This window comes from Panthera onca, chromosome E1 (genome assembly GCF_046562875.1).
Source record: "Panthera onca isolate mPanOnc1 chromosome E1, mPanOnc1 haplotype 2, whole genome shotgun sequence".
Taxonomy (NCBI): Eukaryota; Metazoa; Chordata; class Mammalia; order Carnivora; family Felidae; genus Panthera; species Panthera onca.
The window spans coordinates 45,519,147-45,534,166 of NC_138352.1; the positions used below are offsets into that span (position 1 = coordinate 45,519,147).

The following is a 15,020-nucleotide window of genomic DNA, read 5'->3' on the forward strand; positions in this document are numbered from 1 at the left end:
ATACAATAACTTATGTTTCCATACCATGTGGTACAGTTCCTATTTTGCTTATAATTATGTCAGATTGACTTGGCTATAAGTTTGATTTGGTTGCAAACTTTTTTTTTTTTTTTTTTTAACGTTTGTTTTTGAGAGAGAGAGAGAGAGCACACACAGGCAGGGCAGGAGGCACACACACACACACACACACACACACACACACACACACACAGAATCCAAAGCAGGCTCCAGGCTCTGAGCTGTCAGTGCACACGAGCCTGATACGGGTCTCAAACTCACAAATTGTGAGATCACGACCTGAGCCAAAGTCAGGCACTTAACCAACTGAGCCACCCAGGTGCCCCAATAAACTAAACTCTTGATGCATCCTCCACCTTTATCATTTGTTGTTCATGTGGCATAGTGTTGTCTATTTACAACTTTAAAAGGAAAAATTAGACCATTTCTTAAGAGCTAGAATTCTGCCTCCAGTTTCATCTGTTGAAATAATTATTTCTCACATTGGAAACTGTGTGCTCTTATGAAATAAAATGGTGGGTGAGAGGCTGCAAGGCAGACTGGAAGGTGTTCAGGCTTCAAAAGACAGACCTGGGCTGGAATCCCAGCTCCTTCACCATTTACTAGAGTTCAATCTTAATAAGCCTTTTAAACCCTGGCCTTCCCTAATGTCATCCTTTAAATGGGAGTAACCCTACTTAAGGGGTTTCTATGAGGATTAGGGACAATGCAAACAAAGCACCCAGGCTGTACTGGATGCTAAATAAATGGTGCTATTTTTATGGTTAAGTCCTCGGTGTTACACAACAGCAGCTAGGTTGCCCAGGGCTCCCAAAGCCATATAATCAAACTGGCAAGAGATTGCTGAGTTCAGGGGACAATTGCTTACTCTGTTGGGGGAGTAGCAAATGTCAGAGTTCGGTAACTGTTGATATACCTCAAGGTGCCAGAGAGCCATACTCCATATAATGGTGTGTCTTGCTTTGATGGCCAATGAAACATGACTTTCGAATAGCACTTTGTTGGCTTTTCAGGAGGCTAGTGCAATTTCTTAAGATGGTTTAAATATCCGGAACCAACACATTCAGGGGAAAAAACTGTTCAATAATAACAAATATTCCTTCCTTACTGTTAGCTTCCTTGTTCCTTCTTTCTCCGGCTCAGGGAATACCAATTCAAGGACTAATAACTCTTCTGACACTTTTTTTGTTTTCTTCCAAGAATATATTTTCATGTCTGAATAAGTGCCAACGCCTTCCCTGAAAGAATGGGTGCATTCTGAATCACGTTCACCGATTTTCAGGTCAAAGTTTTCGAGCATCAGTGGAAGGCAGTGTGGCGTGATAAGACAAGTCGAGTCGAGGACTCAGGTCACCTGGGTCTGAATCTCCATCACCATTTCGGAATCACCATTTCACCATTGTGAAAGGAGTCGATGGTGCTGCCTTAGTTTTCTCACTTGTAAAGGGCACCAAATCCGGTCCTGGGTGTGAACGAGCTTTGTCGCACGTACATGCGATAAGGTCGCAAGCACATGATCCAGAGGTACCGCAACCTGACCGCACCCCATAGCTCCGGCAGGGTCCCGCCAGCTCCGGTCGCTCGCCTGCGGCGCCGTGCCAGGAACCGTAGGTTGCGCGCGCAGCACCTCCATCGCCTCCCAAACCCCGCGTCTCCGTTGCCAGGGGAACTGGGGGCTGTGCGCTTTCCGGCGCTGTCGCGACGAGTCGCAGCTGTCATGGCGGAGACAGTTTGGAGCACTGACACCGGGGAGGCTGTGTATCGCTCCCGGGACCCCGTGCGCAACTTGCGTCTCCGGTAGTCGCATCGTCCCAGAGCCCTGTGCTTTTATACTCTCAAATAATTCGAGCCTGAACCTCACTTGTTTGCTGAGTGCCCACTTCCGCTTTCAATCTTGATCTCTGCCTTTCTGGTCTCCTCGCGTCTCCCTCACTACCCTCAACCCTCTCCACTCACAACTTCCAGACCTGTCCAAGCCCTCTCAAGTCTCTGCCCTTCTCAAATTCCTCGGAGCTCTGTGTACCCAATACACTCTCTAATCGGCACTCTTTCCCTTAGGATCCCGGGCCGCGCTCAGGTGCACTAGGCCCACCTTGGTAGCCCCGCCCTCTTCTTTCTTTTGGTTCCCCCCCCCCCACCCCCCCCATCTTTGCTCTTTGTTCATCTCCAGGTTGTATGTCTTGTAATCAGTATTTCGGGCTTTTCTTTTCCTGACAGAGTCCACCTGCAAAGAATCACATCAAGCAACTTCCTCCGTTACCAGCCTGCTGCCCAGCCTGGGAAGGACCTCATAGACTTGGCCACTTTTAGGCCTCACCCAACTGCCAGTGGGTGTTTGGTGGTGATGCGACCCTTTGGAGATCTGGGGAAGGGCCTGGGGCGGTAGTAACCTTTTAAGACCTAGTAGACCCCGTTCTGTAGTCTAAGAAAAGGCATAGAGAGGTTGAGTTCCTTGCCCACGGTCACACGGTCGGTAAATGTTGAAGCAAGGATTTGATCCCAAGCAGTTTTTTTTTTTTTGTTTTTTTTTGTTTTTTTTCAACGTTTTTTATTTATTTTTGGGACAGAGAGAGACAGAGCATGAACGGGGGAGGGGCAGAGAGAGAGGGAGACACAGAATCGGAAACAGGCTCCAGGCTCCGAGCCATCAGCCCAGAGCCTGACGCGGGGCTCGAACTCACGGACCGCGAGATCGTGACCTGGCTGAAGTCGGACGCTTAACCGACTGCGCCACCCAGGCGCCCCGATCCCAAGCAGTTTTAATTGCTCCATTATGTTGTGTATGGAAATTGAGTAAGACCTGATTCTTGCCATCAGGAGTTGATCCGAATTGTGGTCAAATGTAGTAAAATAACAAAGATTATACCTTAGATATGTTATAAATCTGCCTAGAAACCTAAATACTGCTTGTGGCCTTTTTTTCTAAGAGAAAATATGCCCCAAATTCCTAATATATGTGTATATTATATATACACACGCTTTTAAAAACAACTTAAAAAAACTTTTTTAATGTTTATTTATTTTTGAGACAGAATGCGAGTGGGTTAGGGGCAGAGAGAGAGGGAGACACAGAATCTGAAGCAGGTCCAGGCTCCAAGCTGTCAGCACAGAATCTGATGCGGGGCTCAAATCACGAGCTGTGACATCATGACCTGAGCCGAAGTCGGATGCTCAACTGATTGAGCCACCCAGGCGCCCCTAAAAATAACTTTAAGTTTTACATATATCTATACCTATATCTATATCACACACACATACACACTATTTAAAAATAATTCTTAATTGGCATCTGCTTGAAAAGGGAACATGTTAACATCAACTGGTGTCTTGCAGTTTACCTTATCTTGGAAGCCAGAAGAGTGAGGAAGAGAGGACAGTGTGTTTGTGTTAAATCACTAATCTCTCTGCTTTTGTTGTTTTTGTTCAGATATATTCTTGGGCAAGGGTGGGCTGGTGGGTTGTGAAGCATGTGTCTCTGAAAAAGGCATACTCAGCTACGAGTGTATTCAATTTGGTTCTTTAAATACTCACCTTTCCTCCTCTCTTCTGGCACTTGGTCTCCTAAAGGTTATAGGGCTTGTGGTTCTAGATATATGGTTTCAGGAACAGTAAAGGTAAAAACACCAGAGTTCCTATCTAGCAAATGTAGACAATTGGGATTGAGGAAGAGGTATTCAGCCCATATCTAAATTTGACTCCTGACACTGAATTAGATTAAGTGATTCCTGGGAGCCACGACTTCCTTTTATTCAAATTAAAGTAGTAATTAAAACTTCTTGGGTCCTAATCCTGGCTTCTACATATATCCACAGCCTCTCTAACCTTTGTTTAGAGTGAGTGCTTAATAAATCCCAAAACTCCAGCTGGTTTTGTGGCAAATATTAGAGCAGGGACTTCAGTAGTAACCAATCACAGAGCAAGAAGTGGTGCTGATTTGACTCAGACGTTTGACTCACTCTGTGGTCTTTGGAGGTGGACACCGCTCAGAGGAAGAGGAAGAGGAAGAGGTCGTGATTGGGTGGCAGGAGAAGCTCTTTAGCCAGGTAAGCCAGTGTCACTTACCTACCTCTACCTGGTCTACCTCCACCTGGCTGGTAGCAGGGAAAGATTCTTGACACATATTGTCTAATTTCCAGAAAGTTATAGCAGTTTATACATTCCCCTGATGTGTTTAAAGGGCAGTATAACATAGTGACCAACGCTACCCTGTTTTATGATCCTGGGTAAGGCACTTTTCACCTCTGGGTGAAATCTGCCATCTGTAACAGCAAAGTTGGATTAGACCATCACTCTGGTTCCTTTTAGATCTAACATTCTTGGATCCCTTGCCCTTCATTCATTCAGATAAATGGAAATTGGCTATGAAAACATGTCAAATAGCATTAACTCTATAATTAAGTTTCTTTTTAATGTTTATTTAGTTTTTGAGGGAGAGAGAGAGACAGAGTGTGAGTGGGGGAGGGGCAGAGAGAGCGGGAGACACAAAATCTGAAGCAGGCTCCAGGTTCTGAGCTGTCAGCACAGAGCCTGATGCGGGGCTTGAACCCACGATCCGCGAGATCATGACCTGAGCTCAAGTCGGTCGCTTAACCGACTGAGCCACCCACGCGCCCCAAATAGCATTAACTCTATAGAACTGATTTGACTAAACAGTTACAGGGACAAAAGTTTGACATATTCTCAGTACATCTCTGTGTCCTTGTTACCTCAGTTTGAAGTAGATCTGTACCGAAATGAAGCGGCCTGTCAGAGCCCTTTGGATCATCAGTACCGTCAAGAGATCCTGAAGCTGGAGGCTTCGGGTGGCAGGAAGAACCGACGGATTTTTACCTACACTGACTCTGATAGATACACCAATGTGGAGGAGGTATTGGTTTTTTCTGGGGTCCCATGGCTTCCTTCTCCTTTTCCTCCCCTAGCTTCTGGTCTCACCGGGTTCTGTATGTTAAGCCAGAAGCCTGTTAAGGGGCAACAGACAGCCTATGTAGGAACTGCCTCGTGCTGCTGGGAGCCAAGCCGGACAGTGGGCACAGTTTTCGGGTGGTGTGGCTGCTCCTTCTCCACCTGCTAGAGGGCCCGGGGAAGCTGGTAGTGTGTCTAATGATAGGCTTGCAGACTACGGACCCGGACCCGAGGGAAGCAGCCCCTGGGCTGGACTTCCTCCGTTCATCATGAGATGACACAGGTGGGTGGAGTCCTGAACCATCTAGATAAAACTCATCAGGGGATGCAGCCACAACTCTGAGTCTGTGGGTTTGAAGAGGGATTCAGTACAGCCGTCGGGAGCGGCTCACGTACCCTTGTGGACTTGCTTTACGTGTTCGTCCCTGTAGGACATGTTCTTTCTTCCTGGGAAATGTTAAGCTCCTTGAGATTGGAGCCTGTATTTTCTGATTTTTGTCTATGACCTTGTAGCTCTGCAAGGAGCAGGTATTAAATGAATGTTTTTGAAAGATTGGTGCTTATGTTAGGAAGGCTCTGGGTTGGTAGCATATAAAATTTGGGTTTTCTATTTTAGAAAAGTAAATGACATTACACTTAGTGCTGAATTACCCATGCAAAGGACTTTTCACGCGATACTTTGTATCCCATTTGGCATCTTCCAAGTACCTGGTAATGTGAACAGCTACCAGGCACACTCGCCCAACTTTTTGTTGGTGTGTACTCAGAGATTGCAGACTCCTTTTAATATTATCATAAAGAAACTCATTTCTGAAGGATGATATGCTGCTAAAATCTTGGAGCAAACCAAGGCATGGTAGGAATCTTCTGTGCCATGTTTGTGTTACTGCTCTCCTCCACTGACACATACAGTTGTGAGGTGTGACTGTTAGATTCGGGTCCCAGATGAGGTTTCAGAAGGAAGGCTTGCCTTCAGTACCTGATCCCATGTGGCCCTGACCAGATGGATCACACAGGGCTGCTCTCTTCTCCTAGCACTGTCAGAAAATGACCACTGCAGCCCGGGAGGTGCCATCGTTCTTGGTTGAGCGAATGGCAAATGTCAGGCGGCGACGGCAGGACAGGCGAGGGATGTGAGTGCAAATCTGTATGGGGGAAGGGGTGGGGGGGGGGCTTTGTAGTCCTTCCAGGCCAATATCCGGATATGTTCACCCACTCGAGCTTCCCATTCTGCAGTAGGTCCTCCCTGGGTGTGCTCCCCTAGATTCCTCCTTTAGGCTCGTTAGGAGGTGCCGGGGAAGTGACCCTTCCTGTGGTGTCTCCCAGGGAGGGCGGCATCCTCAAGTCGCGAATTGTCACCTGGGAACCATCAGAAGAATTTGTCAGGAACAACCATGTCATCAACACCCCTCTTCAGACAATGTACATCATGGCAGACCTGGGGCCCTATGGAAAGTGAGTGAAGCCTCTCACCCCCCAGCTCAGATTCTCCTCCTCTTCCCTCGCTAACCATCACCTACCCGTTACAGTCATCCTGGGGTATGTGGGAGGGAGGGACTTTTTCCTCTTTTACTTCTTAGTTGTACTCAGAAGAAGGTACTATGACGGTTCTCGCTATAGCCTCTGTCCTCTCGCCTGACGTGGGCTGACTATGTCTTCCTCTCTCTGGAGGTGGGACCAGTGGTCCTGAACCTGGGTGTTGATTTTCTGGTATCTAGGCTTGGCTATAAGAAGTATGAACATGTCCTCTGTACTCTGAAGGTGGACAGCAATGGTGTGATCACAGTAAAACCTGACTTCACCGGCCTCAAAGGACCCTACAGGTGAGGGAAAGAAGTAAGGGAGAGTGGAGACTGGCATTCCTTCCCTTGGCTTCACTTCTGGCCCCTAGTTGGGATTCTGAGAAGTCCTTCATCTTCTCTGATTTCCTTATTCCCAGGCAATGGTTCGTATTCTGTTTTCTGATAGACTCATAGGATCGTGGGGACCCCGTTCTCAGAAAGCGTGCAGCTATACCAGTTTGAAAGGGATAACTTCGGTGGTGTAGTTAAGTGAAAATAATCCTCGGTGCCGCTACATGAAGGCACCGGCCTGAACAGGGCGAGGGGAGCTCAGCCACATCTCCTCCTCTGGGCTGGCTATTCCTGCCTCCATGTCTTACAATAACAGGACAGTAAATTAGAAATGACCTAAACCTACCTGTCTGTTTTTTCGGGTGAGAGAACCGGGTGCCAGGGAAGTTGTGCTTTAGGGCTTCCCCGTGACTGTGAGGCAGAAAGGGGCCCCGGACCTATACTCTGTGTCCACTCTGATGCCCTTTCTGCTCTTCCACTTTGTTTCTCTCTCCTCATCATTTGGCCTTTTTCATCGTTGGTGAGAGTTGGTCTTTTTGTGGTTTGACCTGACAGAATTGAGACCGAGGGGGAGAAGCAGGAGCTGTGGAAGTATACTATCGACAACGTGTCCTCCCTCGCACAGCCAGAGGAAGAGGAGCGGGAGCAACGTGTGTTCAAGGATGTAAGAGCGAGTTCATTCCGAGCGCGGGGACGAGCCTTGGTGCCCAGGAGCTGAGCCCACGTCCGAGGTTGATGTGCGCAGTTGCAGTCTTTCTTACATGGGAAGCACTGCTGAGTGTCAGCCACAAGTTTTTGATCACATAACATAACAATGACTATTTATTTTGAGCGTTTGCCAAGCTTTGCTAGGCCCCTCACATGCTTTATTTCATTTAGACAATACTACAACCCTTTGAGGTGAATACTTTTATTATTACCATTTTATAAATGAGGAGACTGAGATTGAAAAGCTAAGAAGTCTGCCCAAGGTCATGGGCTTGTAAGTGCAAAAGCCAGGATTTGGTCCCAGACTAGCAGACTCCAGAGCCTCTGTGCTTCACTCTAAAATGTCAGTGACAGTAGTGTTTGGGGCGCCTGGGTGGCTCAGTCAGTTAAGTGTCTGATTCTTGATTTCGGCTCAGGTCATGATCTCGCGGTTTGAGATCGATCCCCACGTCGGGCTTCACGTTGGATGTGGTGCCTGCTTAAGATTCTCTCTCTCCCTCTCCCTCTCCCTCTGACCCTTCCCCCCGCCCCTGTTCATGTGCACGCTCGCTCGCTCTCTCTCCCTCGTCTCTCTCTCTCAAAAAATTTAATTTAATTTAAAAGTCAGTGGCTTGGATGCTTAGGCCTCCAGCTCTCTGCGGCATTTCCTGCCACAGCTTCTTTTCTCCCACCCATTCAGACCTGACCCATGGCCTGGCTGGGGCTGCATCTTTAGTTTTCATGTGGTTTGTTTCCTCAGCTCTACGGCCGCCACAAGGAATATCTCAGCAGCCTGGTGGGCACTGACTTTGAGATGGTGAGTAGCGTGGCTGCCCGCAGCACCACGAGCTGGGTTTGGCCAGGGCATTCGGACTGTGGCTGAGTAATAGCACGTTTCTTAAAGGACATATTCTTTATGCCAGAAGGAAGTCAGAGGATAGCATGTAGAGCACAGTTCTTGTTACGTGTTTTGAAATACAGCATATTGACAGAACCATTAATGAAAAAGAAAATGTCAGGGAAAAGGTTCTAAAAGGGCACACGTGCTATGGATTGCTTTCTCTGGGGTGGGGGTTGGGTGGTGAGAGGGGTACGTCAGGAATGTTTATTTTGCATTCCCTAAACTTAGTAGTTTTACGTTTTTATCAGTGGTTAACACATGCAGGTGTTCCTTTATAATTGTTTTTAAAAATAAATGTAGGGAAGAAAAATGTCTTCCTCATTCTTCATGTGGATATTTTTCCTAAGATGCCCCATGGAGAGGGAAGGGGAATCATTTCTGTTTGTCAAATAATTTAGCTCTTAAACAACCAAAACAAAATAGTTTATGTCAGTCATTCTGTGGTCCTGTTCTTTGTCTTCTTTATTCCGGGAGTTCCATTCCTAGGTCAGGAAACAAGCACAGGATTACCCAGCAGTCTCCCTCTCTCCCCAAACCAATTCGTTATTTTTATATTGCATTAACAGTAGACGGGCAGTGTTAAAAAGTTAGATAAGAAAACACAAGTAATTCAAAAAGTGAGCTCCCTCCTTCCTTGACCAGGGGTCGAAAGGGAACAGGGGTGTCCAGCTGCGCCCCCCAACCCTGTATGGCGAAGGGCGGCGGTTGTTGCTTCCCTTGGCTATTCCTGTAAACTCTCCATACTTCATTGCCCTCCTCACCCTTTAAATTATGTGCTTTCTTTTCTGTTACAAATTTTAGAAATGAAGGAAACCGATCTGTGGAGTGGCAGGGTAGGGAGGAAGCGCAATAGTGACGCACCCAGATCTGGCGGCCGGTGTCAGGTCTTCCTGGGGTTCGTGGACGGGCTGGAGGAGAAGTGCTGACTCCCCCAGATGCCCTGATCTTTTCCCGCTTCTCTCCACCTTAGACTGCCCCAGGTGCCCTCCGGCTCTTTGTAAACGGAGAGGTAGGTAAGTGCCTTGCCAGACAGAGATCCCTTGATGCTTGGGCAGGGGCCCCGTAGAGCTGCGAAGTAGCTCCTGTAGCCGCAGTGGACGCACCAGGTTGTCTGCACTACTTGGGAAACTCAGTCCTGAGTCTTTCCTGGAAACGCAGAGAGTTCCTGGCCCTCCAGGGACTTGCTTCCTGAAGTGTGTAGGCCTTTCAGGACTGAGTCGGGTGCTAAGGGTGATAGGAGAATGAGCTGAAATCATTTTTTGTTTTCTTAGTTTCAGCCCAAGGCTACGAGTATGACAATCTCTATGTGCACTTCTTTGTGGAATTGCCAACCACTAGTAAGTAATTTTCATAAGTCTCTTTTATACCCATTCTGACAATTTTCTAGAGGAATTCAGTCAGGCCTCCTTCCCACCTTTTTTCAAAGAAATAGTTATTGTCTTTTTCAAAGTCATAGATCACTTCCAAGTTGTCAAATCCTGTGGTGACCTCTGTGCATTCACCCTACATGACCTCTCAGAAGCTCGTGGCCCAGCTTGCATTTCCTCACTGAAACTCCTTTAGGCTTCTGGCTCCACACTTCTCTCTTCTTTCTTGTAGGTGGCTCATCAGTCCCCTTGGTTGTTTGGTCATCTGTTGGTCTTAAAGCATTAGAGTGTCCATGGCTGGGCCTGGGCCTTCTGTTATTCTGTCTTTACAGCCTTTCTAGGTGGTCCCATCCATCCATGACTTGTAATGGCGTCTCAGACCCCCCAGATTTCTCTCTAGCCTTGGCCTTTCCCCCGAGCTCCAGGCTCATATCCAGCTACCTCTTTGTCATTTCTGCTTAGCATGACCCAGAGGACTCTTGATTCTCCTTCCTGCATCAAACCTGCCTTCATGGTCTTCCCCCATCTTAGGGAAAGAGTCCCTTCCCTAAGGGACATGGCCATGTCATTTACTTAGTTGCTGGTGCCGAAAACCCAGGAGACACCCTGAATTCCTCACTTTCTCTAGCTCCTTGCAGCCCGTCATTCTATCAGCAGTTCTGTCGGCTTTGTCTTCAAAAGATGTCCTGAACATCTGCTCTCTCGAGCACCCTAGACCAAGCCACCTGCATCTCTCATCTTCTGCCGTGGCCAATGCATTAACTTTCTTACTTACCCTGCTGCTTCCTTTACACCTCATCTGCCACAGGCGCCACAGCCACATGGCTTTGAAAATGGAAGCTAGCTGTGTCTCTCTTCGGCTTTAAACCCCAACAGCTTCCCCTCCCACTTAGTGTAAAAACCAAGCTCCAGAGCCTGAATGAACTGGCCCCTGCCTATCTCTCCCTCACAGAATTCCAGTCAGACTTTCTGTTCTTGAACATGCCAAGTTCATTTCCACCTTAGGGCCTATTGGGGATCATTTCCTTTGTCTGAAACCTTTCTGTCTATCTTTGCACGAATGGTTCTTCCGAGTTTAGGTCTCAGCCAAAGTGTCACCTTTGAGAGGTCCTCCCTCACCATCCAGTCTAAATGAGCCTGTTTTATTTTTAGCAGAGCATCTGTCACTACCCAATAGCCTCTTGTTGGCTGGTTTGTTGTGTTTCCCCTGCCAACTGGAATGTCAGTTCCATGAGAGACAGGGATCTTTTCTCTCCCCAGTGATGGGTCATAGCACATAGCAGACACTCAGTAAATGTTAAGTGAATGACTGAGTGTGTGAGTAAATGAACCGATAAAGGAACTTTGTCTTTTTCTCAACCACTTGCCTTCCTCCCAGGTCAACTGACTGTATATATGCCCCTTGGCTTTCAGATTGGTCAAGCCCAGCATTCCAGCAGCTCTCAGGAATAACACAGACCTGTGCCACCAAATCCCTGGGACTGGTATGGAAAACAAGAGGGGTATCTGGAGGGGAACAGGACTCCGAAGATTATCAGGACTGGGGAGGATTCAGAGTTGGCTCTGGCCCTTCTCTGTGGGCTCTGCAGGGCTGCCTGGTCCAGGGGCTCCCTCTCTGTCTTTCTGTGGATGGTAGCATCCTGTATTTGGGCGTCCCCTCCCCTCTCAGCCTCTTATTTCCTATCTTGAGTGAGAGTTTTTCCCTCGTGAAGGTATGTCATCGGCCACAGAGAGAACAAGTTCCCGTTGAGGCCTAGCCTATCCCATGACACCGAGTATAAAATAAAACTTCTCTTTTTTAGGATAAGGTGGCTTACTTCTCCTACCCATTCACATTTGAGGCCTCCTTCCTCCATGAAGACGAATCTGCTGGTGAGTAGCTCAGTAGATCCTGGGCCCGGCATCTCCTCTGGTGGTACCCTCTCTTGGTGAAGGCCTCCTGTGACCTGCTGCTTCTCTCATGTCTCCCAGATGCTCTCCCAGAGTGGCCTGTGCTCTACTGTGAGGTCCTCTCACTGGACTTCTGGCAGAGGTATCGCGTGGAAGGCTACGGGGCTGTGGTGCTGCCCGCCACCCCAGGTGACCTCTTGTCCCTGCCCTCCACGTGGCCTCTGTGCCCCAGCTCCTAGGAGCGAGACTAACACTTCCAAAAGATTCCATCGCTTCCAGTGAGAAGTAGGGACGGTTAGGAATTAGACGCATTTAACTTGCAATATTCCTTGCTCGTTTTGAGGAATTTCCCCCGCTCTGTTAGAGACAACTGAGTGAAATTGCAACTAACCGCAAAGTAGAGCAGCCTGAGCATCTGTGGCGTCCGCTCCGAGCTCCGCTGATTTGACTCGCGGCCTTGAGGGACCGGCTCAGGCAGGGTGGGCTCTCGGCACACATGTATTGGATGGATCAGCATTCATTTTGAAGTAATAGCCACTGTCTTCTGTTGTCAGGCATTGCACGAAGCGCGTCTCGTTTCATTCTGCCGACCTCTCTGCGAGGTCGCTATACCATTGTATACCATGTGTAGGCGCTATACCGTTTCCGTTTTACTAGTGAGGAGAATGGAGATCATGGGGGTTAAGAAACTTGACCTGGGTATGCAAGTAACAACTGGCAGAGCTTTTAATTTCTAGCTGATTGATTTCCAAACAGGTGCCCCAAGCCCCCATGATAACCTTCACCAGAGGTCAGGTGTTTTCGTGGTTGGTAGGCCTGTGTCATTGCTGGGGGTCAGTGAGAGACCACATGCCCTTTCTGGCTGTGGCCCCATTGTCCTTTCTGCATAGGCTCTCACACCCTGACAGTCTCCACGTGGAGACCCATGGAACTTGGCACAGTGGCTGAGCTGAGGAGGTTTTTCATTGGCGGCTCTCTGGAACTGGAGGACCTCTCCTATGTGCGGATACCGGGAACCTTCAAGGTCACTTTTGTCTCTAGGCAGACTTCATGCTGGGAGCTTAGGTTCCTGTCTCTTCTGGAGAAGGTGGGATCAGGGTTAAGGCCCCTTAATTGCATCATTATTACTTAGTCCCTTCCTGCCTGTGGTTTAAGCTGGAGGTCATGGCCACATCTTGAACCAGGTACAGACATAGGAGATCCTAGGAAATCTCCTATCCTAGGAGATCTCTGGAAATGAGTATACTCAGAGATTCCCCTGGTCCCGTCAGAGTTACTGGCCCCTCCTTCCAGCCCATCACGGAGGCTTCAGTAATCGAAGGTGGAGAGGATTGGCAGGCCGCTTATAAGGCTGCTATTCTCCAGGGAGGTTGGAATGTCCCCTCATTTACAGTTGGGAGCCCAGTGTTAGCCTTGAGATGATGGAGTCTGGGTGCTGGAATGAGGTTTCCCCATTCTCTCCGAGAATGGGAGTAAGGATGGGGGTGAGGCCAGCGTGCTCCTGGGATCTAGAAGCCACAGAAGCCTGACGCTGTCTTAACTGCACACCACAGGGAGAGCGTCTGAGCCGCTTTGGGTTCCGCACTGAGACCACAGGCAGCGTCACCTTCCGCCTGCACTGTCTGCAGCAATCCAGGTGAGTAACCCTGGCCTCTGCCTCGGGGAGCCTTACCCCTGAGGGCTGGAGAGCAGCTGTGGCCGTGTGGTGGGTTTGTGTGCAGGGCCTTCATGGAGTCCAGTTTCCTCCGGAAAAGGATGCGGAGTGTGCTGGACCGTCTGGAGGGATTCAGCCAGCAGAGTTCCGTTCACAGTGTGCTGGGTAGGTCTCCCTGCCCCCCGCAGCCGGCCACCCAGCACCAGCAGCAGCCACGCTCCTCCCCACAGCGTGGCAGCTGACTGCTATACTTGCTCCCCTCGCAGAGGCCTTCCGTCGCGCCCGGCGCCGCATGCAGGAGGCCCGAGAAAGCCTTCCCCAGGACCTGGTGAGCCCTTCGGGAACCATGGTGTCCTAGAGCACTGCTGCACTGGCCCCTGGGCAAGAGGACAAGATGCGTGATGGCTAACGCTGGTGTCCCCCTACCTTCGTCCTTCTGACTGGTGACCCCATTGACCTGCCGAGAACCAGAAGAGCTGAGAAAATCCCAGGCCGGTGCCTCTGCCTGGTCTTCAGCAGGGTCTCCTCCCTGCTGCGAAGCAATAAAGCTGGAGACCCTATGGTCCCCCTCTTCATATTTCATTTACTGCAAGCGGGAGTCACCCCAAGGCAGACTTATTGGTTTAGCTCCGTTTGGGGTGACCCCACAGTTAGCTCAGTCCTCAACACGGCCTCTTTTCTGGCTTGTCTCACCGTCTCCCAGCGGAGAGCCGCAGGCAACTCCTGGTCTGCAGCCTGCATTACAGATGGAGGTTCAAGGCGCACCGGGGCGGCTCGGTCGGTCGGTTCAGCGTCTGACTCTTCATCTCTCACCTCGGGTCTTGGTCTCACAGTCGTGAGTTCGAGCCCCGCATTGGGCTCTGTGCTGGGCGTGAAGCCTACTTAAATAAAAAAAATGTAAAAAGAACAATGGAGGCTAAAGAAAGGTGAGAGATATCTTGAATTCCTGGCCCGAGAGCCTCAGCCTCCTCTTTCCAGGGTAGCCTGGGCTTGCTGCTTGGGCTTGTTGTGTTTGGAGATACAGCTTATTTCTGGAGTAAATGAAGGCTAAAGGCAGTGCCCAGTCCTTTCTGCTAGCTGGGTAGTACCTTTATTGTGTTTTCTTGTACATAAAAACTTTGTATATTGACTGATGTGTTGGCTGGTTTTCTGCTCAGGTTGCTGGCGTGGCCAAGGTGTTCTCCTGAATCTTCCCCTTTTGTACCCTTTCCTATCCATAGTGTCTCTTTCGGTTCTCTTATATGAGCCCGCAGGAGAGCCTTAGGGGTTAGTGCCACCGGTGTCCTGGCTGTGCTCCTTCTAGACATTTGGAGCAAAGCCCAAATGTCATGCCCTCCCCAGCCTAACTCAGAAACCAGCTCCTGCCCCCCAGCCGTCCTTTATTGGTACGAGCAGAGCCTGCTGCCCAGCCTGCAGGCTCCAGCAGAGGGTTGTGGGATGGCCAGGACCAGGTGTGGGGTGGCCTGCAGCCACGGGCAGGTGTGGGGGACAGGCTGGGAAATAGAAAAAAGAAGCTGGAAATCGTTCAGATGACTCTTCCTGCCTGGGCCTCAAGACCTCCTTTCACCCAGAGCTGATGCCTGACCTTCTACCTAAGAGGTTCCCAAGGTGGGAGGGTTCACTGCTGCTGGGAGCCCCAGCCGTGACTCCCAGCCACAGAACCAGCCCTGAGCCATAGCCAGCAAAAGCGTCAGCAGGCGTGCTTGCTCCGGGGGAGAAGGTAGCCTTGTGGTCTTCCCTACGTGATC

At 49.4% G+C, this 15,020-nt stretch overlaps 1 protein-coding gene across 3 annotated transcripts; it reads left to right on the forward strand.

The window, feature by feature from the left end:
* The first annotated feature begins 1,691 nt into the window (after positions 1–1,691).
* On the forward strand, positions 1,692–14,401 carry MKS1 (MKS transition zone complex subunit 1). Of its 3 annotated transcripts, XM_060646518.3 has the most exons (18): positions 1,692–1,815; positions 2,236–2,345; positions 3,991–4,061; positions 4,730–4,885; positions 5,956–6,053; positions 6,247–6,375; positions 6,639–6,743; positions 7,329–7,437; positions 8,221–8,277; positions 9,332–9,374; positions 9,633–9,698; positions 11,142–11,212; positions 11,531–11,600; positions 11,700–11,807; positions 12,509–12,642; positions 13,172–13,254; positions 13,340–13,437; positions 13,539–14,401. In XM_060646518.3, exons 1-18 carry the CDS (start codon positions 1,736–1,738, stop codon positions 13,628–13,630), a joined length of 1,680 nt encoding a protein of 559 aa, XP_060502501.2. In that variant the 5' UTR covers positions 1,692–1,735; the 3' UTR covers positions 13,631–14,401. The 3 variants fall into 3 exon arrangements, with proteins under 3 accessions (XP_060502501.2, XP_078293481.1, XP_060502502.2); XM_078437355.2 differs by lacking the exon at positions 13,172–13,254; XM_060646519.2 differs by lacking the exons at positions 1,692–1,815; positions 2,236–2,345; positions 3,991–4,061; positions 5,956–6,053 and having other exon boundaries at positions 4,768–4,885.
* The last annotated feature ends 619 nt before the right edge of the window (positions 14,402–15,020 follow it).

Excerpts from the sequence above, each read along its gene's own strand:
- MKS1 (XM_060646518.3), top strand. The coding sequence starts at position 1,736 with ATGGCGGAGACAGTTTGGAGCACTGACACCGGGGAGGCTGTGTATCGC. Across the intron at positions 1,816-2,235 it reads GTGCGCAACTTGCGTCTCCG|AGTCCACCTGCAAAGAATCA; the intron begins GTAGTCGCATCG and ends TTTTCCTGACAG. Across the intron at positions 6,376-6,638 it reads GACCTGGGGCCCTATGGAAA|GCTTGGCTATAAGAAGTATG; the intron begins GTGAGTGAAGCC and ends TCTGGTATCTAG.